The sequence below is a fragment of the Ochotona princeps genome, chromosome 6 (genome assembly GCF_030435755.1).
Source record: "Ochotona princeps isolate mOchPri1 chromosome 6, mOchPri1.hap1, whole genome shotgun sequence".
In the NCBI taxonomy this organism is placed as follows: Eukaryota; Metazoa; Chordata; class Mammalia; order Lagomorpha; family Ochotonidae; genus Ochotona; species Ochotona princeps.
The window spans coordinates 43282201-43309754 of NC_080837.1; the positions used below are offsets into that span (position 1 = coordinate 43282201).

At 40.1% G+C, this 27554-nt stretch overlaps 1 protein-coding gene and 1 non-coding gene across 5 annotated transcripts in view; one reads left to right on the forward strand and one right to left on the reverse strand.

Annotated features, from left to right (window-relative positions):
- The window catches only part of FMN1 (formin 1), a 395926-nt gene that overhangs the window by 345947 nt on the left and 22425 nt on the right, over nt 1–27554 (reverse strand). For all 4 annotated transcript variants that reach the window (XM_058666107.1, XM_058666110.1, XM_058666106.1 and 1 more), the window contains exon 2: nt 11960–13852. In XM_058666107.1, the coding sequence (XP_058522090.1) occupies nt 11960–13721 (1762 nt within the window). In that variant the 5' untranslated portion in view covers nt 13722–13852. The remainder of the gene's footprint in view (nt 1–11959; nt 13853–27554) is intronic.
- Nucleotides 25954–26060, forward strand: LOC131480602 (U6 spliceosomal RNA). Its single transcript, XR_009245656.1, has one exon. It is a non-coding gene; the product is annotated as a U6 spliceosomal RNA (small nuclear RNA).

Consider the following 27554-nt stretch of genomic DNA (forward strand, 5'->3'; position numbering starts at 1 on the left):
CATATCCATATATTATCAATTATCAATTCTAAATACAGTTGAGGAAATTGAGGAAGTTATCAATCTTCTGACAGATTGTAGGGCTAGTATTTGAAGTTCTAGCACACAAAGACACTAGTGTATTTAGTATACTTACGAGTGTGACTCAAGTATAATGGATCACTATGATGAGTGTGAGCAAACCATAACAGATATACACGGCTAAAGTTTTGGGGACAGAAAACGAACAGAAAGTCTTACACAATGGAAGGATACTGTCATAGGCAGAACTCTGAAGTACTCCCCAAGACTTCTATTTCTTGATAGGCACACCCAGAACACCGCCCCCGCCCCGCTCAGTGAAGCAAAAGTTGTGAATAAGATGTCCTACCACTTTTGTGAATAACTTATACTTTATGACAAAGGTGAAAGGATTTTGCAGATATAATTAAGATCTCTGGTATCTCTAGAGTGTGTCAAATTCCCATGCCCATTCCTTTCCTGGCCTTGATTTCTGCTTCTAGTCTCAGAAATCTGCCCCACCACCATTCTGTGAGGATCCTGCTCTGCTAGGTAATAACAGGGCCTTTATGGACAAATTAATATAATGACTTACAATGAGTTTTATGCACAATTTTTGAAAATAAATCACGTCTCCCCCAACCCAACTGATAATTGTACTGTACGCAAATTTTCTAACAATAGTTTTTACAGCTATGAGGTCAACTTCAATGGTGGGCATTATGCACCCAGTAGGTAGAACTGGCTGGACCCCCTTGAATCACAGCCTAGAAGAATTACAAGTATCTTTCCAGCCTCTGGTTCACCAACAGTCTGAGTCACAAAGTGTATCCCAGGGAAAATGCACTGCCCTTTGATCATACATAATACAACACAGTTAATCTGTGACCAGTGAAACACATGAAACCATAATCCACTTCTGGTTTCTATTTCAAGTTTTATCACTTGACTACCCTTTAATTACTGGCTCAGGCAATAAAGTTAAATTTCACTTATCCAAAAGACCTGTTCTTGATCACATTGTGAAGTCTTTCCAATTAAAAGTTTCTTTGTTCACTAAAATTAGACATGGCCTTGAGCACCCAAGATTCACTAAGTTTCGTTTGCATCAGATTCCTAACCTATGCAGAAGTGAACAGTTTTAACAACAGTTTACAAAAAAAAGCTGTATCTAGCAAAATTAGGCTCCAATGCTGAGAATAACTATATGATGTGCTATGAAACTAGTTTCAATTTGTTCAACATAGTATGAATGGGGGAAATGTGCTCCTGTTACCTAGTTGCAGACCAAGTTCATTTACCCATTCACTTGTTCATTCATTCAATAAAATACTTATTGAGAACATTCTGTTTATAGTTACTGAAACTGATTCTGGCCATACAATAATGATCGTGACACTATTGCTGTCTTTGAGGAAAGCTTTTAAAAATAAAGCAACATATATTCCAATTCTTATGTACTAAATCACCTGTAAAAACTGCTTCCTGATATACTTGGAATGCCAAAAACGTAACAGGCACAAGATTTCTTACACTGTAGAGTGGCACATAAAATGGTGGAATTTCCACTCATTTTATCTGATTACTCCTAAGGACAACCCATCACTTACAGTCCATACAACATTACTGTAAATCAGAAGGATGCTTCTTAATTATGAGACTGAGGTGCTGCCTACTGCACTAAGGAGGCAACTAAGATGCTTTTCAATTAAATTCAAGAATCTCAACTTTTTAATATCAGTATATATTGACCTACTATTCAAGAAACAAGAAATTATCCATTCAAATTATAAGATACGGGATTCCAAAATAGCTAAATGGGGAATCAAGAGTAACACATCAAACAATAAGAGAATATTAAAAATGAGTATAGTAATATGATAAGATGCAGATGTCCAAGGTCCATACTTGCGGCCTTAATCAAAGTAGATTTGGAAATCAGGGGAACACCAACAGTTGTATAAACTGAAAAAACTTCATGCCAGCAGTGTTTCAACACAATTGGTAAGCACAGCATCTCATTTTTCTTTCGCTACTTTAATTTTTAATTTATGATTTCATTTCGAAATTGTATTATTAATAAAACAGGCAATCCCAGTTCCACTTTTTATTACACAAGTTAATTAAGAAATCTAAATAACTTGGACCAGTCACAACGGCTCAGCAGCTAAATCCTTATCGTACAAGTGCTGGAATGTCATATGAATGCCAATTCATGTCCCAGATGCTCCATTTCATATCCATTCCCTGCTTATGTCCTGGGAAAGCAGCAGAGGATGGCCCAAAGCCTTGGGACCCTGCACCCATATGGGAGACCTGGAAAAAGCTTCTGGTTCCTGGTTTTGGATCAGCTCAGCTCCAGCCATCGTGGCTATTTCTGGTGTGAATCTGTAGACAGAAGACCTCTCTCTCTGTCTCTCCTTCTCCCAGTAAATCTGATCTGCAGTCCAATAAAAATAAATAAATCTTCAAAACTAATCTAAAAGTCTTGACTAAACTTTAGGTTAATAAGCTGGATTCTATTGGGAACACATGAAACATATGATAAATGTTCTCAGCCTTGTTGCTTAAATAACTAGTTATATGAAAAATATACTATTAATCTTCACACAAAATAATAAGAGACCAATGGCAATGTTACATACATATTCTCAAATACTCTCAAGTTGAAGCATATAGTAGCTCTAATTAATGGCAAACCAAGAAACCCACAAAGAATAACTGGTAATGAGCTATGACTTATTTGTAGCATCACTGCATTATTGTAAAACACCAAAATGAGTGGGATGTTTAAAATTTTTGCTCTTATCAAAACCACTTAAGCAAGTATCTCAGAGCATGCCCCACATCCGGGACTTGGGGTGGGTGGGAAACTGGGTGGGGCTTCTCCCTCAATAACTCCCTTTACCTCAGATACATGAAGGAAACAATATTGAAATAACAGTCTTACCCACTTCGCTATAGCCCTTGAACCTTTTCACCGTAATTAACTATGTAAAGATTGTCAAAATATAATAATAATCAAAAAAGAAAAAAATTTGCTCCTAATAAAAAATACGGATATAAAAAATTAAACATACTAGGTACTACAATAGCCTTTAGTACATGAATACATTGTGGATATTGTGTAATATCCAATCTGGGTAAATGTATTTAATCTCTTTAAACATTCAACATTTCTTCATGAAAAAAACATTCAAAAATTTCTAGTTTATCTTTAGTATAGAAATAATATAATACATTAAAACTATTATAGCCATCCTTTTGTACAACAGAACTCTCAAAAGTTCTCATTCCTATCTAGCTACAACCTAGTACATATTTTTAAAATATTTATTTACTTTTTATTTGAAAAGCAGAGTTACAGAGAAGACCAAACACAGAGAGAGAGAGAGATCTTCCATCCACTGGGTCCAGTTTCCAGATGACCACAACTGGCCAGAGATGGGCCAGTTCAAAGCCAGGAGCCAAGCTTCTTCTGGGTCTCCCACATGTATGTCAGGGCCCAAGCACTTGGGCCGCACTATGCTGCTTTCCCAAACCATTAGCAGGCAGCTGGGTCAGAAGTGTGCAGCTGGGTCTTGAACTAGCACCTATATAAGATGCCACACTACAGGCAGAGGCTTAGTGTGAAATGCTGCAGTGCCAGCCCAACCTAGTACATATTAATCAAATTTTTCACATTCCTCCTTCCCCAGATTCTGATACTCATCAGTACTGAGACATCAAAAAGCAAGCAAACAAAAATCACTTCCTAACCCAACTATAATGATTGAAGACGTGGTATTGTCTAATGCTTTATGAAGCATTTTCATTGACATTACTTCCTTTGGTTCTTGAAAGAATTCTGTAAATTTGATATGATTCCTCTGACAAACTGAATTCGGAGAGATAACAAGACACAAACATCACTATTTCACTGGCGTTCAGTTTTGTTGCTCCCCTTCTCCCTACAGCAATTTCTTCAAATTTGAGAAATCAGAGGTAATCTCCTCCCTCATTCTTGCTCTGACTGCTTAAGGGCCTCCAACTGCCTACCTTTCCCACTTTCTCAGGGGAGATAAACCTACTTTATCCTACCACATTCTGTCACACCATGCATCCAAAGTAGAGACTCTGCAAGCACAGCTTTATAATTATATTTAGTACTTCCTCAGTATCTTTAATAAATTATAGTAACATCACTTTACATTTTCACATTGTTGTTTTTAATTGCAGTCCTCCCTCCCAAGCAACCAGACATGAGTCATGGGGCTGAGGCCACAGAAAGCCTGAATACACCTGTCATGCCATTTTCAGTGTCTTCCATCCCCTCTGAACTTGCGTCCCCTGATGGGGCTCAAATCCTTGTTTTCCTGATGAGGAGCTCTGCCTCAAGGTGATTCTGCAAGCCCTCAAGCAAAGACGCTGTAGGCCCCACTGTCTAATTATCAGACCTGCCCAGGCAGAGCCAAACCCCAGGAAGGACGCTCAATTGCCCGTGCTATTTACTCCCTGCGGCTCCACTGGAGTTGCCCTAGAGACCCAGAGTTTTCATCAGGCCCAGGATTCTATCTGGACTCTCCTTCTGAGCACAAAGCTCCAAACTTTAATTTAGATTTAAAAGAAACAAACATGAATATGGAATTTTAAGAAAAATAGATGAAACCTGGACGCTCTTACAACTGTGTAACATAAATAATAATGAATAATAATAATAATGAGATGCTGAACCTCAGCATCTCAAACCCTTGCTCAGCTTCTGGCTCCGGCGCCCAGCCTTCTCGGAGGTGAAGGGACTCCATGCAGGATCAGAAAGACACTTGGGGCCAGATATGTTCCCTCATGGTACTTGTCCTGAAGCTGTTCATTGTTTCTCCCTGTTGCCCAACATTCTTCAGGACCCCACAAATCTGTCTACATCCCATAGACACATCTGAATTCCTATTATGATCTGGTTTCAAGTCCTTTCCTATAAGACTGGAAAGAACTTACCTATAAATTTAGAGAGAGCACCAGTTTAATGTACCAGAATAGTCTATGACTGCAGGGGGGGAGGAAAGAAAACAAACAAACCAAAAAACCTCCTCTAGAGCCTTCTGTGCAACACTCTTGCCTGATATCACAGCCTGGGGCCACAGATACACAGATGATTCCCAACGAAGTTATTAGCCACATAAACAATGAGAAAGTAGACAAAATGACAGATGGGTAAGAGCCGTTGCCTGATAACAGCTACCTAGAGGAAGACCATGAAGCCAAAGCGATGCCTACTGTTTTCACAAAGTACTCCTGAGCCACTCACTATTGTGGAGCAGTGGGTTAAGCCCCTGCTTGCAGCTAAGGCATCCCATATCAGTGTTCTGGTTGAAGTTTCAGCTGCCCTGCTTCCAATACAGCTCCCTGCTAAGGTGCCTGGAATGCAGCAGAATACGATCCAACTACCTGGACCCCTGCCACACATGTGAGAGAACTGGCTGGCAGTTCTGGCTCCTTGTTTTAGCCTAACCCAGGCAGGCTGTATCAGTCATTAGGGAAGTAAACCCATGGATGGTTTTAAAAGTGGCCTTCTCTTTTAGCATAATCAATGGATACTACTTTTAGTGTTACTAATATTATCTCTCTGTCTTAAGAAACAATGAACAGCCAGTCCTATCTTGCATTCCTACCTCTTCAAATACCACTAAAGTGTCACAGTGACTACAGTCAGAGAAACTGTGGAAAACTGTGTAAAGTGAAATGTTAAACTCTATAAAGAGTAAGCACTTGTACATGATCCGAGATACAGACTGGAACCCCAACATAAAACCTTGAACTCTGGATCCAATAATAGAAAGTGAGACAAGAGGAAAACAATTCAGAAGGGATAACCCTGGAGCTGCAACTCAACTTCAGTCAGGGTAAACAAACAAAAATTACAACAGAGTACAAAACAAACTGATCAGTTGCCCCAGCCAAGTGTTGGCAGTGAAAATCTGGGCAAGTGGCGATGCTACGGTGGACTATGTCAGCCAGTAGATGCTGAAGAGATTTCATTGTACTTGGAATGGCGAGATGGGCAGCAATTCAGAACAGCTGAACTACTGCAACCACTTGAGCAGTGCCCTCAGAGCATGCCCCATATCAGGGACCCTGGGATGGTTGGGAGGGTGGGTGTGGCTTCTCCTTTTGTCTCTCCCCTGCCACCAGATACAGGAAGGAAAAAAGAGAATGCGGAATCTAACCCACTTTCTTGTAGCCCTTGACCCTTTGAGCCCTAATCAACTATGTAAAGATCATCAAAATTAAAAAAAAATTTTTTTTAAATCACATAGCATACAGCTGGCTTGGGATTTTAAAACATCTGATCTTACCAGTGACCCCAGCCTTTCAAACATATTCTCCTTTAAAAGAACAAATGACAGAAACAATCGTAATTTATTTCATCTGGTTGCTGACTTAAAAATACAAACTGTTCATTGGTAGAAACCTGATTACATATTCCAAATACTAATTAGCTGTTCTTAATTTGAATAATTGGAGAAGATATTTTTAAATCTCTTTGTACCTTTCATAAAAAGGAAGCAGACACAATGTGATATTGATCATTGTTAAATATAAAACCTTTGTACTTTAAAATTCAGCTAAATTTTTGGTTAACTTTTTTCTGAATCATGATTGAAAATTGCATGATAAGAACTTCTAACTCATCACATTGTCCATACATGGATTTTTAATCATAAGAAATAGTCAACCTAATTAAATTTAGAGGCTGAGAGTCATATGAAAAAGAAAGGAAATGGCTGTAGTCACCCAGTACCAGTTTTCAATAACAAAGCACATGATCCACAAATACACACAGTTTTCCTTATCCTGCTGCTTGTTTATAAAAACTATTCTACTGGAAAGGGAATTTACTGAAGGGACCCAGACACTGGTTAGGACACTCATGGGCCATGTAGGACTGCCTGAATTCAATTCCAAGTGCCACCTCTGGTTCCAGATCTTCAGCTTCCTGCCAGTATAGACCCAGTTGTGCTGTAGTGATAGGTCAAGTAGTTCATCCCTGCCACCCACTTGGGAGAAGTGGACTGAGTTCCTGGATCCTAGTCTTCTCCTCAGCCTAGCAGCAATGGCAGGTTGTTGCAGGCAGCCAGACGAGTAGACCAGTAGAGAACATTCTTTGTGTCTCCCTGCCCCTCAAATAAAAAACACCACCATTCTGTCAATCTACATCCATTTATCAATAAATTGGGGCACAATTCATAACCAGTATTTCTAGCGTTTCATCACCTGCTCATCTGCAGCTTCTTACAATCTACTCCTGGAATGATCATTCCACTGAAAGAGCTCCCTCAAAGGGAATTGGAAGTCAGTGTTTTCTTGGGCCTTCTTGGCCTAATTCATCTGTATCATCTAGCAACATGCATGGCCTTCCAGAATCACTTTCCATCTTTCCTCATCAGCTGCAGCCCTAAGAGGCTGACTGTACAAGAGGCTGGCTGCATGCCATATCCACTGCCTTGGTTCCCTCACACTCTGTCTTCTAGTTGGTGCAGTTAGAGGAGATTTATAGACACAAAATTAACGCAGAATGACTTCAGAATATCCAGCATGCTCTCTACTGAACACCTCTACCACAAACCTCTGTTCCTACTAGACAGTTCTCTCTGATAACCTCCCCTGTTGGGTTCCTGTGACCACTCTTTTGCTTCTCCAGGCCCAAGGGTGTCCCTTCCCTGTCTAATCTAAGAGTCTTTCTCAACTGCCTTCTCTGGCTGGTTTCTGGATTCTATTCTGTCCTCAGCCAGTCCTATCTCCCAATCCCAACTCCTCAAATACCACAAAAGTGAAACAGTCACTACAATAAAAGAAATAATGGAAAACTCTGTAAAGAGAAAAGCTAATGCTTTTCCCTCATGTTTCTGGATCTTTCCTTTTTACATCTTCCCCCTCCTTCTACATTTCTTGCCCCTCAGTGAGGAATATTAACAGCTTGGTCAGTCTTTTTCCATGATATTCAAGCAAATACCAAAGATGCATATTCATACATGGGGAAAGGTAATGCTGATTTTATAAAAATTAAGAATGTCTATATAATATATGAGGTCTTAAGACATAAATTTTAATCAATACTCTGAAAAGCTCCATAATATTATAGGTGTAAACATACTATAACCATTTTCCCACTGATGAACAGGCTTTTTTCCAGATGACTTTCCTCTATAAATAATGCTGTAGTTGATACTTTTATACAAATATTCTTACTGGTACACAGATTCATGTAGGATAAAACCCTAAAAGTAGCACTGCTAAGCCATATTCTACATACAATTTCTATTATGATCCCATTACTTTCTCAAAGAAGCATAGTAATACATTTTTTGTCAATTTAAATCTTGTGTTTTATATGGGTACAGGATGGTATATGCAATTTTCTGAAGTCTCTTTAATAACTCAGGGTAATTTTCTGTATACAACATACTGTCCGCAGTTATCAGAAGTGACTATGTATTCATTAATGTGAAACTTCTTTAAAATTCTATTCAAATTGCATCAAAACTAATATGGAGTGAGTTTATACTCCCTATCATGTGTGTCCAGAAAGAAACCATAGCTTTGGGGCCTGTGCTGTTTTATAGCAGGGTAAACTTCCACCTGTAGTGTCTGCATCTCTTTGGGTGCTGGTTCAAGTTCTGACTGCTCCATTACTGATCCAGGTCCTTGCATGTGACCTAGGAAAGCAGTGGAGGGTCCTTGGATCCCAGCACCCACATGCTTCCTGGCATGGGAGAGCCCCAGCACTGGTCATTGCAATCCATTTGGGAAGGAAACTAGCAGATGGAAGATTCTCTCTCTCTCTCTCTCTCTCTCTCTCTCGCTGTTTTTCTCTTTTTCTTTGTAATTCATCCTTTCAAATAAAAATATTTTTGCATACTGAAACCCAGGAAAAATAAAATTCTTAAACAAAAAAGAATTTAAAGCCCTGATAGCAGCACTAGACACAACAGAATAAAATCTATTACATGTGTGCTTCTCAACCCCTAATCAGTTCACTTCAGTCACATTTTCGATGGTCACAAGAATTGATCAAATGATTCTCAATAACAGGAACTATGCCTCAGGCTAATTACCCTTCTCATTTATTTAAATCAAAGGAAGAAAGATCACAAGATTGTTTTGGACTGCATAAGATATTAGGCATCTATTGAGTGTGGTAAGCCAAGTGCCACATGATTCTCCTGACATTCAAGGAATCTTTTTCAGATCAAAGGAAATTGAGAGTGAACAAAACGGAAAGGAATTCCAGCACCAAGACCCAAGGACACAGAGGTGTAGTTTGGCATGACTAGAACTCCTCAAGAACAGAGAAATACCATATTCAGTAAGGTTTAGGAACATTCTACAGCTGTCTCCATCACCAAAGTAAATCACTATAAAATAAATTCCAAGAACAAATGTGGCCACCATTCATTGTTCTCTATCTGATCTTATCAATATCAAATAAGAAATTTCTGGAATTTTCTGGAATGAAGAGTAAGAAAAATTACAAACCCCATGGCAGAACATCAGTAGCCTCTTAATAACCTTCTGCTATCCCTGCTGGATAGAGATGATGTCAGCTCCAATTACTTGATGAAAAGGAGATGTGGATTGTATCCTTTCCTGGGAATTACCACTTGTCTGTAACACTAAAGAATCTTCCAACTGGAAAGCCTTTGCCAGATTTAATCTCTTGCTTGAGTAGTTAATGAGAACTTCTGAAAATCTTAATCACGTTTATTTAAAAAAAAAAAAACCTACCGGTTGTTTCCACAGGAAATAAGTGTCCACAGATCATAAACTCCCACCTGGTTAATAGCTAACATGGGAGAAGAGTGGGAGTTGGGTTCAGTTAAAGGACCACTGTGTGGTGATAGTGAATGAATTACCCATTCCTCTGGGCTGCTGGAGGCTGCCTGAGGCCTCTACTTAAACTGGGTGGCAGAAGACCAGCCAAAGACAAAGGCAGCCTCCAACATGGACCCTCCAGCTGCAGGAAGTCACAAAAGGATCTGGAATAGAAGAGGACTCTTGGCTACAGGGAAGCAAAAGTCAAGAGAGAAATGGGAACAAGAGTAGAGGACAGAGATCCACAACGTCATCTGGAGAACTCTGTCCTTGAAGCTTTTCATTAAAGGGCTGATGAAAGGTCATCTTTGGATGCCCCAGAGGAGCAGTCTCAGTGTAAGCCAGAGGAACCTCTCTCCTGTTTTTATGCCCCTCCTTTTCATAATGTTAACAGTACAGCAGGATCCCTATGACTCTTGTGACCAGAACCCAAAAGCACCACTTTAGATTCCCATGAAGGTGCAGGTCAACGTGAAAGAAATGATGATGATCAACTGCATGGACAAGCCCAGAAAGAGTAGTCATCTCTCAATGCACTCATGGTCAATAGTGCATAACTGACTGCTCCCAATCTGCCTGTCTTGACCCAGGTATAACAAAGCTTTTATAACAATCTTACAGAGAAAAAGCAACAAAATAATAAAATAATTCTAAATTAAGGTCAGGGATGAGTATTACTGAAGATCAATATGTGTAATGTACAGTTTCCTAATACGCAGTATACACAAATCCCAGCACATGATGATTTGTAAAGATGGCCTTTGAGATATGTTCAGGTAGGTATTCCACACAGAACCTCCACACATCTCTCACCTAATAATTTCTGAGAGCTTCCTTGCCAAGAACAACTATTTCCAAGTCCTCAGAACCCACGAGGAGCAAGAATTTGCATCACTAAGATTTGATGATACACAATCCACAAGCTGCAATTCTCTGCATTCCTGGTGAATCAGACAGGCTGTATAAGGAAAGCAGCATGACTGACATTTTGCAAAAACAAAATGAAAAGCATTTACCACATTTTCAAAGAACCATTCCTGGCTCAATGATTTCAGGAAATGTATAAAACCTCACACATTCAAAATGAACAGAAGGAAGGTATTTTTATCTCAAAAACTGTGCACAAACCTTTTTCTCATATTTAAAACATCATATATCATATTAAAGAGCTATTCTCTAGACAAACCATTGGCCATATATTGTTTGAAAGAAAGCATTGACAATGAGCCTATTAGCTACACAATGTCATATAAAACCCTCAGCGTCTGGCCACGATGACCTGGAAATCGTGAGAAACACTGGATTGACACTTCTCGCATATTGCTTTTCTGGTCTTACAGAAATGCCCCAAAATTATCTTCATGTAAAAATTTCAAATACATTAAGCAAGCCAATCAGATGAGATGGACAGTACCTCTTGTATATCCTGGTTAACAACAGGCACCCATGTATAAAATAGGTTGAGAATAAACAACTTCTTTGTATTGGTTAAAAAACAGAATTTTAAAAAATTAAGCCAAATTTCTTCAAATGAGACTGAATTCATTTTTCTGTTTTTGTTGCAATAATGGCATTTGCAAAAATGATTATTAAAAAAAGCCACCAGGAACTTGTAACACCAGATGGAGGAGAACACAACATGCTTTTTGTGCTTCTGTTCAGAGTTCCTAAAAGGACTCCAGAAGTATCAGGGGCAGAATTTAGGTCAAGGCGCCAATTACTCTGCACAATTACCCAGCACTCACATCAAAGGCAGGGACAAGTTGGTACTTCACTCTGCAGCATTTCTGCTTCCTCCAAGAGTCCTGGTGTTAGGCAACCGTGGAAGCTGCTATAAAGTATGTCTCATGCCCTCCTTCCAGGTCGCCCATCACACCATTTACAAAACCTTGCTTCTGGAAGCGACTATACCTCTGAGCCCTTAAGTCAACACCATCCTCACCATCTCCGCAGCTCCCTGCATCACTCCCACTTCTTGCTGTGAGGTGATCTAACAGGCCCAGGAATTTGAGTCTCCTGTTAATTACCCAGTATCACAACAGCACAAGCAAACTGATAGTTCCTGAATCATCCAACAACAGTTGTAGAAGCATTTTAAACAAGGACTAACCTGGAAGTGACAGGCACTGGGACCCAGCTGCGGTCTTCCCTGGCCCCAAACTCTTTTCCCCAGGCACCTGCTGGGGTTGGCCTGCTCTGAGGGAGGCCGGGCTGGCTCCTGTGGTCTCCGTGACCTTTGCAGAGGACGGTGGCTCCAAGATGTCAGCAGAGGAAGATCCAGAAAAAACACCACTCTTCCTCCTGGGACAGTCATGAAGGGCAGCTTCCCTCTCCCCAGGCAGTGGAGGGAGCTGAAGGACCCTGTGATGCTGCTGTGCACTGGAGTGCCTTGGTGACAGAGGCGAGGGAACAGGTGACATCCGGCAGCATGTGCCTGACTGAGGGGATGAATTATTAAATACCATGCCTGGTGCTGCTGATGCTGGGGGCGATGGCCACCTGTTACCATCTCCAAGTTGAGGGGAGCCAGGAGTGATGTTGTGGCATGGCCCAGCTCTTCTCTTGCTTCTGCTTTCCGGGAGGTTACAGGTGGCTCTTTTACTAAGACAGAAGCCCAGCTTTTTCCCCTCAGTGGCTTCATCCAACTGCTTGCTCTCTATCACCTTCAGGTGGGCCTTGTTCACGGCCTCCTCGGCAGCAGCTGGTGGGCTACAAATGCAGTCTCTCGCCACTGATGGGGAAGATCCACATTCTTGCTGCTCTTTGTCCAAGTGCCTGGGACTCTGCGCTCCTGGGAGGATGAGCAGGTCTGCCCGGGGTAGGAAGTCGGCTTCCTCAGCCTCAGGATGTGCTGAGACCACTCTTTGCACATGAGCAGACAGATCCTGGACTTTGGCCACGACTTTGCAGACAGGTTTTTCCCTGCAAGCCCTTTCAACTGACTTCTCTGGCCTGCTCCTCTTTGCCTCTGGATGTTTCTTGGGGTCCTTATGACTTTCCGGCAGTCCTGTTTGTTGATACTGTGTGCCAGGAGGCCACCTAGACAGGCCCCTCCCACCATCTTCTGCCACTTCTGCGGAACTGCAGATTGGGTCTTGCACTCCTCTGTCAAGCCCAGGGCGCCCAAAGCCAAGGTCTGTATCGAGCATCCTAAAGATATTTGGTGGGGCGTTCTCTGTCTCATGTGGCGGGGAAGCAAGTTCCCCACTCAGGAGCCAGCTTCCTCCTTCCTGGAGAAGCCTACGCTGAGTCCCGAGTCTGGAAGGAAAGGAGCTTCTGGAACAGATCTGGTCCTTTCCCATGCAAACAGCAGGTTCTTGGCCCCCACGCCCTTTCCTTCTTGCCCTCTTCTGCGGCAGCTCCTCAGATCTCTCTCTTCTTCCGCCAAACCTCCGGGGCTTTCTGTTCCCGTGGGTGCTTCTTCTGTTGCGCGAGCCCACGGGGAGCTCTCCCTGCCAGTCACCAGAGTTCTGGAAACAGTCGTCCTCAGGGGCCAGGCTCACGGTCAGCTCTGGCAGCTTCCCTTCCTGGTTCCCCATGGTAATCCCCAGGATGTGGTCAGAGCTCAACAGATCAGCCAGCAGTCTCTCCCTCTCCGCTGTGAGCTTGTACAGCTCCGCCAGAATGTCTTTTGTGGGAGTCGGCTTGAAAAATATGTCGCCTGGATGTTCGGCCGGCTGCCGGCTGAGGCTGACTATATCTGATCCCTCCCTGACTTGGTAGCAGTTATGAAAACCTTTATTGGATCTGTCTAGAGTTACGGTGCCCTTGTAGGAAAAGCCTCTTACTTCTCCCCTCGGAAGATAGAAGCTGATGTAGCAGAGTTCGGTAATGGGCTTATGCAATTGGAGGGTGCAGTGAGTGCCTTCCATTATGCCTCCCTAATTATTCATGCCTTGGAGACACTGGTCTGTGGTCAGGCTTCCCAGGCCCCAGTGGTGAGGCATGTGACGATGGCTATGCAGCGCAAGCAGCTGACAGTCATTTCCAGCAATGAGGCTGCCTGTTAGAGAACAAGGAGAGAGCAGCTTGTCTAACTGAGAGCATAAATCACACACCGACAAATCAAAGCATTACCGTGAGGCATGCTCCCTCTTGTGTGTGACCTCGACAAACCCACGGCATCAGCCAGAATCCTGTTGGTAACCTCTTCCCCTCCTACATCCCAGCCTTGAATGGTAGAACTTGTCTAGTATGCAGAGATGTGGGAGTGCACTGATTTTAGCCCTGGGACAAAATGCTCCCTTCCCCACTTGGGAACTCATAACACAGTCTAGTTTAGCTTTCTCAACTTATCTAGTCCTCAATTTATATAGTTCCATAAAAAGGACCCACCAAAATTCCTAGAAATTCCAAGGATAAAAAGTTTCAAGACCCTGAGAAACCAAATCATAGTTGTGATAATAAATCATAATACTTATTCACAAAGATTAAGCAGGCCTTCTACCCTCCCAAAAGCACCTTTTAAGATTGGAGATTAATCGTATTTTTAACTTAGAACGCAATATGATGAAAAGCTTCAGGACAAGATTTTGTTTTAAAGGCAAAAATTTAAATTTCAAACTTTAAAACTTAAATCAGAATCCTGTATCTAGTAAGTTACATCATTGTTTGCAATGCCAGCGATCCCACACCAGAACATTAGTTCAACTCCCAGCTGTTCCATTTCTGATCCAGTAACCTGCTAATGCACCGAGAAAAAAGCAAGTCATGATCCAAGTACTTGGGTCACTGCCAGTCAAGGGAGATAACTGGATGGATTTCCAGGACTCTACTTTTGGTCTAGCCCTGCCTGAACCATCACAGACTTCTAGGGAGTGAACTGGCTGATGAAAGATCTCTCTCGCTCTCTGCACTCCACTTCTGTTCATCAACTTGCCTTTCCAGCGAATAAATATTGTTTAAAAATTGTTTAAAAATTTAAGGGTTAATCAAGACTTTGTGTATGTGTATATTGTTGTGTTGCTGAAGTCAAAGAGAATAGCAGAGAAAAAGAAAAGGTGCAAGCAACAGTTCTGTGTGGATTTTTACCACAGGAATAGCTGAAATGTCACAGAGATAGTGAAGGTAGCTGCTTCCACGAGTGACTGGATCTTCAAAATCTCTCTCCATGGCAAATATGCCCCAGACTTGTGTGCTTAGAAGCTAATATTACAGAACTTTGTTTCTCAAATTAAGATACTATCCAGTCTTCAAGCCTTTCTTGACTAAAAAAAAAATCCTCACAATGAAATATAATGATCATTTCTTACCTACTAATCTTTAGTGAATGATTTTCAATATATTTTTTTCTGGTTCTAAATGACAAAAAGCTGCGTGCTTTCAGTGGAGACAGAAAGAGGAAAGAAAATAGCACAGTTCTAAAACAAAATCACTGAATGTGATAGCATGAAGGGTGCAAAAAAGATGCAGACAGCAAGTCAACTTAGTAGTGTCAAGAGGATTCACAGAATTTATACAAAGGGTTACAAGAGCTTGAAAAGAAGTATAGAAGAGATGAGAAATTAGAAAATCGTTGGCTACAACCAAAATTACACATATGACTATCCTCATTTAACTAGTCACATTTTGAAACTTCTCTAAACATCTAAAATATCTAAATATTTAAAGTTATCATTGCCAGCATTTTCTGAGAATTTAGATGTGCATAGACCCTTAATAAGTATTGGCACAGACTCTCCAAATAGTCCCAAGAACTCCTAAGAACATGATTTTTAATGAGTATTTGACAAATGCCAGTTATAAGGCAATTAGAGTACCCAAAGAAAATTCTAATTCATAAGTGATGGAAAATGGGGATTCCTATATAGGCAGTATCATTTTTGAGGGTTAGAAATATATGGTGTTCTATTATATGCTGGAAGTGTTTTTTTCCCCTCTGATCTTTGTTATATAAATACATATCTTTATTATACAAATACAAAAATTTCATTATTAGTACTTGGTAGGTTAGTCACAACTGAGAAACTCAAATCAAAATTAAAGACATTATGACCCTGGACGTCATAGCAATAAAGCAATGCAAGCATGAAGTTACTATTATTTTAAAAAAATAACCAAAAAGTAAATTCACAGTGAAGTATACTCACCCAGAGATTTCAACATGGAGTGTACTTACTATAGTTCAGTACATTACATTTGGAGCCAAGGAGAAGCCTTAGTTCAGTAGTTCAAGCTGCAATTATGCTTTGTGCTCTCTCTCCGGACCTTAGTCCCAACATCTTTCAATCAGTCTGTGGCCAGCTGTGACCAGAATCCATATCTCAAAAGCCAGCATGATATTAGTAGTAATTTAGTTCTTCCACAATATAAACAAGCCTTTCCTTCTCCCTTCCTGAATAGTAACAGTGTTACTTGCATAACTACATCCTTAAATTCTTAGGTTCAGTCTCTTCAACTACCTCTTGTTGGAACCCTTGTTAGAACCCTTTTTTTCCTTCTATAATTTTCTTTTCTGCAGCTTCTTCAGCAGAGGAATATTGTAGAAATTGCAATAGTGACAATCATAATATTGTACCTAAGGATAATTAGTATCACATCAACTGGGGGCCAAACCTGAGGGTATAGAAGATTAAAGAAGATATTTGGGATGTGTAGAGTTCGGCATTGGTCATGTGGTTTTGGGCAGGATAAACAGGACAAATAATCCCTATGAATCAAAAGAGAAAGTATCTCACTCTTACAGTTCTTAAATTAAAAAAAAAAGAAAGCTGCAAAGTTATAACCTGCTTCCAATATGGAATCTTACATCATGTCCTGGAAATCCAAATTCAGATCCAAAATGGGCCTCCTTAGGAAATGAGCTCATAACTTGTGAGTTTCCAGTGTTCACACAAGAAAGGAAGGCATTCTTGGTACTCCTCACTCTAGGCCTCACTATTAACCACCACAACAAAATCAAGCAAATGACATTATCTTCATTGAAAGGTAGGAATTAGAAAGTAAAATGAATTGTTTTAAGTGAAGTTACTTGAACAAGTTACTTCTCTGCATAATAGCACTGGCATATGCACATCAGAAACACAATGCACAGAAAATCTAATGTGCATAAGTTTATCTATCACAAGATATCTTAGAAAAATTCTGGTCCTACAATAATTTGTGCAAATAAGTCGGTTACAGTTTTGGAGACTCAAAGGCCAAACAATGTAAAATCAATCACTGCAAAGAAAAAAAAGCTGTATTACACCCATGTTTCTTCCCATCATCTGAAATTTTTTTACCAAAGCAGTTGCATATATCCTCCTTGGTCATTAATACATGTTTACCAACCTGCCTCTGGAGCAAGAGTTAATTTGCCATAATTCTCCCAAAGTCCTACCAACCAAAGAAAATATAGTCAGGATCTAGTCTTCAGCCTACCATCCTTAAAACCTCTGCCAGTGTCTATAACTAAAGAAATGTCACCACATGCACTTTCTCACTTAAGACTGCCTGTCCTTTTTAGGATGAATGACTCAGTCTCTAACTCTCCAATCCAACACCCCAAAAACATTAGGTAATAACGTCTACTAGGTGGCCAAGAAACTAAAATAAGCTGCCTCTAGAAGGAAGCAATACAGATTCCCTCAGCAAGTGAACCTCAACCTCCTCCCTATAATGGGTACCAGGTCATAGACGTCTTGAAGCAGGGCAAAGCGTTCTCTGCTGCAGTTTGGAAGTCAGAGCATAGTGCCAAATCAGCATTCATATTGTCCATCAGAGAAACCAGGGGATGAAGAAACACGATCAAAACAACAGGGAAAGCAATGTGAAATTTGGTTAAATACTATCTTTCCATATTGAGTTTGCAGTGCTGTTTCAAACAGCATTTCCTCCTCTACTTTGACTCAGGTGCAGTGTTCTTAATTACCCATCGTAATTTGGTCTAAAGTGACCTTCTCTGGTTGTACGCAAAGGAAAGCATTTTTTTTCCCTGAGAAGTCGTCCTGTCTTCCATTTTTGGCAAGTTTCAAGCTGATATTCTATACACGACAAGGCTACTGAGCTGATTTCTTCCTTGACCCTTTTTTTCTAATAACCAAATATAACACTCCACTCTACCCAAACTAGAAATATCTGTTGTGACTCACCATAATGAGAAATGACTGCCTTTGAATAAATGTTTTCCCATGCTCACAATTAATTTTTAGAACAAGATCCAAGAATTAGCTGCAGTCATTCTGTTGTGCTGACTGTAGATTTAATTGATTCTGGCCCTAAAAGGCCAATGCAAAGCATTCTTTGCCATTGGCACAACCATGCTGTGTGATTCCATTTGAACCTGATACTGTTGACAGATTATCTGTAATTCCCACTATCGAACTCAACATTTTCCATTAGTTCACTCGGATTCATTTTCTGCCCTTCATACCATTCAAAGCACCAGGAGATTGACTTTTATGGACTCATTCAACATGCTTCCTCACACTTTGGCTTCCACTGTGTTTAGTCACTGAGAAACAGAAACAGTCAATTAGAGGACAGAATGAAAGAGGGGTCAAGGATCTGTCAAAGGTCTTTTTGACCTGGATCCTTCCTTCTTGGGCTGTGGTTTGAAGCAGTTGTGCTCTTCATGCAGATCACAGCTTTTCTTACAGCCTTCTGGCTGTAGCTACTTTCTCTGGATTACAGTTAGTGCGCCCTCCCACTGATCATTCAGCCGTAGACAGCTTTGCATTCTGTCTTTCATGTGATTTTTGATAAGGAAGTATCTTCCTAAACCCTGTCCAGCCAAAGGTGTAATGGCTTTCTGGATCCTTTCTCTCTGGAGCAATACTTCTTTAAAGATCCCACATAAGAGGGGTAGGACTAGAGGAGAAACAATAAAACTATCAAAATACAAAGCAGAAACAGATCTAATCCATAAAATAGCATAGAGTAAATCAGAGGAGCTCCAAGAAAAAAAAAGTGGAAAAGACTATACCACGTTTGTAGGATCAGAACAAGCCACTGAAACAAGAAAAGTTTTTGAAGTAGCCTCTTACAAAAAGTAAGACTGTGATACAGATTAATAAAATGGAGTTCTGAGAAGATAGGATATTTTATAAAACTAGGAATTCAGGTAAGGCATACATCTCTATTTGTGACATATGTCAGAGAAAATAAAAAGAATCGTCTTGCTCCATATTGTGTTGCTAATACTTGAGATTAGGTGATTTTTTAGAAAAGATTTCCTTATTTTTATTGGCAAGGCAGACTTGCAGAGAGGAGAAAGAGAGGGAGAGATCTTCCATCTAGTGGTTCACTCTCCAAATGGCCACAACAGCCAGAACTGATCCAGGAATGAGGAGCTTTTTCTGGGTCTCCCATGTGGCTGCAGCATCCAAAAGCTTTGTGCCATCATGCACTGCTTTCCCAGGCCATATGCAAGCAGCTGGATCGAAAGTGGAAGAACCAAGACATAAACTGTTGCCTATATGGAATGCCAGCACTTCAAGGCAGAGGATTAGCCAGTGAGCCACTATGCCAGTCCCAAGACTGGGTAATATCTAAAGAAATGTCTTGGGTTGTTGTGCTGGAGGTTGGGAAGTCTAAGAGTATGACATCAAACAGGGGTCTTCTTGCTACATAATTCCATGGCAGAATGTGATTGGGCAAGACAGTACATGAGCAAGAAGTGGCCGAACCTGCTTGCTTTTAGAACAAACATATTCCCTCAGTAATGACACTGATTAGTTTATGAGTCTAAAGCCATCATGATCTACATGTTTTATTTATTAGTCCCCACTTCCCAACACTATCACTTTGGTGATTAATTTTCCAATGCATAAACTTTGGAGGACACATTCAAGCCATATCAAGAGTGAGACTGTATTGTAGAAAGATTGGAATCTATATTGCTATAAAATTAACACTAACTTCATACACAAATGATTTATGAAGCCATTGATAGGTTTTGAACAGAGAAGTAGTATGTTCATCACTAAATGAAATACTTAAAGATGATTAATTTGGCAGTAACATCAGAAGAGATTGGAACAGAAAGAGACTAATCAGATCAGGAGCCACAATGAGGAACTGGGACATCATCAAATTCTGAAAAGAGGTTGGAAAGGAAGTAATTTAGTGATGAAGATTATAGAGTTTTAGGCAGTAACTTTCAGAAAGTAATAAACACCCAATTATACTACAAAGAATAAGAGGAAGGCTGAGGGTATCAAGGCTTTGTCTTTGATGCTACTTCTGTTTTGGTTTCTAAAATATGGGAAATCCATGTGCATTTTCAGATTGTTAAGAGAGATGTAGTTAGATGGAAGAAACTGATTACAGTGGATGGTGGGATAAAATGAGACAATAAAGGATGGAAAGCACCAGGGAAAGAAGGCAGGGTTCACTAACATTTGGGGAAGAACTAGCCTTGATAAGAGGGCTGTTTCATGCACAAACACTTCAGCAAGGCAGAGAGGATAAATATGAGATGGGCAATCTACATATTCTCTGAATAATTTTTTATTTTCTTCATAAGGACTTAATTCTATAATTTACAGTGTGACCAGAAAGGGAGTATTACATCAGTCTATTCTTTAGAGGCAAAAGTCAACATTTGAAATGCCTCTTTGATTGGAAAGCTGTTGACAATCCAAGAAGACTTTATTATAACATATTGGCCAATCTCCACAAAAACAAGGTAGGAAACAAATTTTGGTCAGAAGAATTATTTTAGTCAATAAATGTCTAGCCAAATCACAAGCGTTTAAACAAAGGGGATTCTTTAAAATTTTTTTTTTCACTTATGAGCCTACCAGTTATCCAGATATACAATGTGAACACTGGGAATCTTCTCAAACACTTTAGAGAATCCTTACTTCCCTTTTCCTTTACCTTCTGTGTTTCATTATATAAAAGTAAATGAGTGTTGGCTTTCCACACAACCTTTATGAGAATGTAAGATATTGAGATCCAGCGACTCTCATAGTGGTGTAATACTTTAAGCTTTCTGTTACAATGCTGGCATTCCATTTTGGAGTGCCTGCTCATGTCTCAGCTAATCTTGTTATATTCCAGCATCCTCACAATGTATCATAGCAGGCAGCTTATCATGGTTTAAGTGCTTGCCCCTTCCCCTCCAAATCCTGTACCCCCCCTTCCACACCCCCATCCTGCCCCAAACCACTACCACCAAGTGGGAGAGCTGGAGCGAATTTCCGGCACCTGACTTCAATTTCCCCCAGTCCTGTAGCCATTTGGGGAACTGAAGCAGTGCATGGAGGATTTCTTTCTTTTAGCTCTCTCTCTCTCACCTTCCTTGCTCCGCTTGTTTGTCTTTTTTTGTTTCTTTCCCTTCCTTCCTTCTTTCCTTTCTACCTTCCTTCCCTCCTTCCTTCCTTCTGTCCTTTCTCTCTCTCTCTCTTTGCCTTTCAGACAAATAAATAAATACATAAATACATAAATAAATCAGAAAAACTAAGCTGTTGAGATCTTCAACACATTACTAGGTTCACGTCACTATCTGTTCTACATCATCATCTGTGGGAGATACAAAAAGGTAATAAGCCTCTTTTCTGTGTTGTAAAAGGAACGTGCATATAAGACATTCTTACTGAATGCCCAAGGTTTCACCAGCAATGTTTTTTTTTAATTTTAATTTTTGAATTTTATCATACAATTCTGTATAGTCTGAGATTCCCCTCCCCCAATTTCTAACTCCAATTGATTTTTCCCATATTGTCACAACAGTACATTTTTTCATAAGGAGTTATAATTCCATCAGTGTGCTATTTAAGGGTGCCCCAACACACCAGCACTGTTTGACTGCAAGCATCTCACAAACATCTTTACAGTTGGTAAGACAAAGATAGCTTTCTCTTCAAAATCTAGGAATATCATTTTAGTTACGTGTGCTCAGTCTGTGGAGTTTGCTTTTATGGGAACTCCAAATCAGGGACAATCATCACCTATGCTAAGCCAAATTTGGATTTCCAGATTTAAAATGTTGCTCTTGTACGATGACTACCTAATTAGACAGAACAAGGAGATTTAAGTGTCTTTTCTGTTCATCAGAAGATTGCAGTCCTGTTTTATGGAAGATCTTAGACCTAGGCAGGATGCCCTGTGCATTCTCTCCTGTGAAAAGTCTGCCACAGAGAACAACTCTTGAGGAGGGGAAGAATGTGAAGCCTCAGATGTGAAGCTGCTCTGCCCACCTCCTACTTCCCCTAGGGTGAACTATAATGTAAGAAAACCATTTTACATGTCTCCCATCATGTTTGTTTACATTTTACAAAATATTGAAAACCCTTTCATAAATAGAAACATGACATCTGTATAAAAGTTCAATAATGGATATTGTGTGACTTTATCATACTTGAGTCATACAACTGTCCTGTAAACAAACATAGCAGATGCTGTCAGATCATCACGCATACAAGAGTCTAATGGAAACTGGACTTGTGTAAGTTACTGGTCACACAACAGTGAGCAATGAGCATGGGAGTCAAATCCAGGTCTCTCAACTCCCAGTGCTCTTTCCCCCTTAGTATTGGTAGTCATTTTTTTCTAAAAAGGAACAAAATACCACTTTGAAAAGGGCATTTACTATCAGATAAGACTTAAAAGACACTATAGTACTACAGAGAGTGGAATAACAGAGCTCAAAACCCTTGCTTGGTTTATTGCTTTTAAAGGTTCCATTTAAATATTATTGCATTAAATCTTGAAGTAGATTAAAATTTAGAAATGTGTCTGGTTATTCATAATCCTACCAGGGACTATCATTTACAGGCAATAGTTTCATGGGCATGCCTCCCATTTTCCTGCTTTGTTGCTAGCATTCAGGGAGCATTACCTTAGAGTTTCAAAAATACTTGATCTCCATCTCCTCAAACATTTAAACCAATGTCAGATTCAGCAGAAGGCTGCCAAGTCGTTAAGGCAATGCGTAAACTACAGCTAGCTAGCCCCTATCCCTTGACACAGAAATAAAACAAAATACATAAATGCTCAACCACAGAGGGAAATGAACATATCCCTAATTTTAACAAGTGCCAAGACAGACACCTAGATATCATAGCAGCTGCAGTATGACTCAAGACTCAGCAAAGGAAACAGTACAACTCTAAGATCAACAGTACCTATCTTCTTTTTAATAACTGAGCTTTTCTGAGATTTCCCCATTTGACTGACCACAATTTTGCTACTTAATGCAAAAATATCATGTCTATTATTCCTGCAGATGGAGGTGTTACACAGGAAGTTTCACACCATTTATACACAATTTTAGAACTGTTTCCAGATAATTCCACAAATTCACTCTCAGCAATCTGTTAACTGATCTCAAATAGAAAAGGTAAAAAGAAAAAGTATGGTACTGGATCAGAAATATTAAAATGACACCCAAGCAAAATACAGTCTTGTAAACAATAAAGGGGAACATAAATATCCTCTTACAAGGCTGACAGACAAGTCAAAGCCTGGGGTACAGAAAGTTGTATTAGATAATTTCTAATAGCAACTTCATGTTCACTCCAAGAAATCTACAAAATTTCTGGCATTCAAAACACATCTTTCCCTATTTGAGTATACTGGAGAGTATCTGGAAATTGAGACTTGGGAATACAGTTATGATGTCAGAGAGATGTCATGTTGTGTATGGCAAATTTTAAAGACAGTTTGAAATAAATGCAAATATGTAAAATGTATAGCACAAAGGTCTGCATTGGTAGTAATCATTCAGAAGGGGAAGAAAAGTAGACTTTTTCTCATTGTTACAGATTTTCATAAAAAGTTGCAATGGACAGAAAGCTCTGTCTCTCAAATTTGTGAGCCACATTAGACCACCAGTGAGCACACTATTAAATAATCTTTTGTTATCAGATCAATTGATAATTTTCTCTAAAGTAGACACATGCTTACATAATAAATCGATTTCTAGGTGGAACATTCTGTGTAGATTAAAGAGATCACGACTTATCAAGAAAATCCTTCTCAGCTGGCTCAACAATTGGCGACATGCTTATTCCGCTGCACTGAGCGCCTATTTCAGTCAAATAAATCTACAGCATTCAGAAGTGTCTTCTAAAAACCCTCAACATTAAATGTTTCAGCAAATACTAGTCTTTATGATACAACATTAGGGGATGCATGTTGAATTCCACCAGTGGTTCTTAGAATTTACTTATTAATAGAAGAAAGTTGAACAATGATTTTTTTTTTTAAAATCATGATGTGGGAAAACAAGAGGTAATACTTCCCTACTCCCTTTCTTCATGCTTAATTGCCTTTTCAGACACAAAATGTCACTATTATGACTAGTAAGCAGTAGTTAACCTTTCCTCAATCGAAGTTGTTTTAGGAAAATGTGCTTTTGTGAGGTCAGTGCAATGGCACAACATGCTAAGTCTTCATCCTGGTGCTGGCATCCCCATGAATTCTAATCCTTGCTGTGCCTCTTATGATCCAGCTCCTGACTAATGGCCTGTGAAAACAGCGGAGGGAAACTCAAGCAGCTGGGTCCATGTACCCACATGGGAGATCTGGAAGAAGCTTCCGGTTCTTAGCTTTGGACTGGCCGTACTCTGGACATTTATGGCCATTTGCGGAGTGAACCAGCAGAAAGAAGATTTGCTCTCTCTCTGTCTCTCTCTCTCCTGCCTCTACAACTCTGAATTTCAAGTAAAAAATTAATAAATCTTTTTAATCCATTTTTGTATATATTGATGTTCACAAATACAATTAGAAATGTGATGTTTAGATACCCAATGGTATAAAGATTATGAACTGTCATTATAATGTACAGCCATGTAAAGTGTTTAAAATGCAATGACTAATACAAGACAGTTTTGTTTTACCTTTTAGGGTATTCATTGATTTTATGATATTAATGAAAAGTTGCTGCTATTACTAAGGAAGAAATAAGTAGAAATGTGGATTTATGATTAAATTACCAACTCGCATACGAACTTAAGAGTTTATAAGAAAGTGAAGGCATAGGCCATGGTTATGCTCATCTGCAAGCAGGACTTAAGGATGAAGAAGGCACAATACATGAGCATAAGTGTGATGTGAATCTTCACGGTGTGATGAGCAACAATCACATGGCCCAATTTGCCCAATAAGGCAACAGAAAACAAAGGACGTGGAGGAGACAGAGAATGTATGTGTAATTTGACAATGATCAGAAATTCTATGGTTCTGGGCTTGTTTAACTCTAGAAATTTTCTTTGGCCTCATAAGGTGGATATCTTCATATCATACATCCTAATGAGGTTAATAAGAAAGAAGTGGAAGATATGACCTTCAGTACAAGGTCATTCTAATTCCAAAACAAGAGCCTTCATGATACAACACATTTGAAGAGGTCCTTGAAAATAATCTCAACATACAAACTTACCATAAATATTGTAAAAAAAAAATGGAGAAGAAAAGGAAAGAACAAGTATGTGATTTCAGTAAAGCTAAGGGAAATATTAAGGATGATGATTTTGAAGATGAGAATGAGGTGGAAGGATCGGAGAGAGCCATTATCACAGAAACAATTCTCCAAGTACAAGGATAATTGTCTCTGGGGCTTTCTGATAAAGGCAACATCATGTTTCCCACAGCATAAGGATGGAAGAGCTGAAGAACATCAGTGCAGAGAACATCGTTGTATCACAGTGACCTATTAAAATCATCTTGGACCTATGTGGGAACATGGTGGATGAGAATCTCTTCATGAATTTCTTATGCAAGTGCATATACAGGAAGAGGAGTTTTTGATTGAAGAAATAGGGAGGTTAAAGAGAACACATTTGGTTACAGAAATTTGGATAGGGGAAAGTGAGAGGGAAGAGGAAAGAGAAAGATGTAGGCAATGGGGAGAAAGGCACAGTATTTAACTCAGAAGATGGGAAATATCTTGGTGTTGACAAAAGAATTAGTGACCCTATAAAGTAAGCAGCATCACATCAGGCCCTAGGGGAGAAAGTGTGGCCCAGTATTGGAGAGGGAGCCATTCTTTCCCACGCATTGTGTTTTTGGTGTCCTAAGAATTCAAAACGGTCATTGCATGAGCCCACTGTGCATAGCAGGGAATTGTTTTAGGACACCTGCAGCAGAAGATAGGACAAGTTGCCTTGAGGAGGACAGAGTACAGTTGGTCTAATCACGAGGTGCATATAAGACTACAAAAAATAAATGAAGGATGTGCTCGCTTCGGCAGCACATATACTAAAATTGGAACGATACAGAGAAGATTAGCATGGCCCCTGCGCAAGGATGACACGCAAATTCGTGAAGCGTTCCATATTTTTTAAAACCTACTATACCCTCAATACGTTATGTTAATCCGTAATGGGGGGGAGTGCAGGGAAGCCTTTCAGGACCATAAAAAGAGTGAGGAAAAAGTATAATATAGCCTATCATGATCAAATCTGGTAATTCATAGACAACAGACTCAAAGCAGCACTAAACAATAGTAAAACTACTATACCAATGCATGAGGGGGGAATCGGGTGCGATCCTGACAACCTCTTAACAGGAGGTCATGTGCGTGGAGCAGGGGGGCACTCCAGGGTAGAGCAGATGGCAAGGAGAAAGCCTGGATCCCAACCATGAAGACTCCCAGACCTTCACCACAAACTACTAATACGAGCAACAAGGACTATATCCCAACTGCCAAGGAGGCCACAGGGAATTGGATGCCCTCGGAGGCCGAGTACTCTGAGGTCACCCACCCCTAACCGGAGCTCCCGCAGGGGATGGAAGAAGTCCAAACACTACCGCGCAGAAACCAACGTCATCGGAATGACAACCAGAAGCCCTGAGCGGTCCGCAGAAACAGAAGAACAATAAACGTCCCTCGGGACCAGGGAGGAGAGCTTTCTCTGGACCGAGCCTGGCTCCACCTCTGGACCCCCACCCTCCCTTGCAATGACCATCAGGATCGCTCCGAAAACCCCTCACAGCAAACAAACAATCATACAAACTAAAAAAAAAAAAAAAAAAAAAACCTAAAATAAATAGACAAACAACAAAAAGTAGAGCTTGAAATCCGACAGGAAAGAGCTGGCATGGATTGGCTAATGCCTCGCTGGGTAGGACACAAAGATTAGTCACTCCTTACCATGGTGTTGGGGACTTTCCTGCACACCCCCCCCCCAAAAAAAAAAATGTTCTGCACCTTAACTGCTGACAAATGTCTTGTTAGAGTTACAAGCCAGTCTAGATTATCCTAAAATCTGCCAAGATCAGTAAAATTAGACTTCAACACAACAAATGGCTAAATACTAAAATGAAACAGACACGAGACAGCTGAATGGTACCTTATAGCCATTTTAAGGTATATAGCAGCTGGTCCTGTATATGAACTAAAATTGAAATGTCAATGAGCTAATCATAGGTTGTGGTTAAGAACTTGCTTCTTTTTTGTTTTGTATTGTTTTGTTTTGTTTTTTTTAACATACTGGTTACGCAAAACCTTGTCAATTCCATAATGTTACAAATTGCTGTTAATGTTATATTGAGACTCTTAATTGACTGGGATGATATTCTACCAGCTCTGACTTTGGACCAGAAATGGTCTCCCCAACAAACTGTTCAACCCATCTGGACAATGAGTAGCTGGACTCTATGCTGGGTATATGTTTGCAAGGAAAGAATCTTGATGGAATTTGAACTGTAATACTGCATCAAGGTGGAGGAATCCACCAGGGGGGAGGGGTGTGGGGAGGGGTGGGGGGATTCCCAGAGCATATGAAACTGTCACATAATGCATAATAATTAATAAAAAAAAAAAAATAAATGAA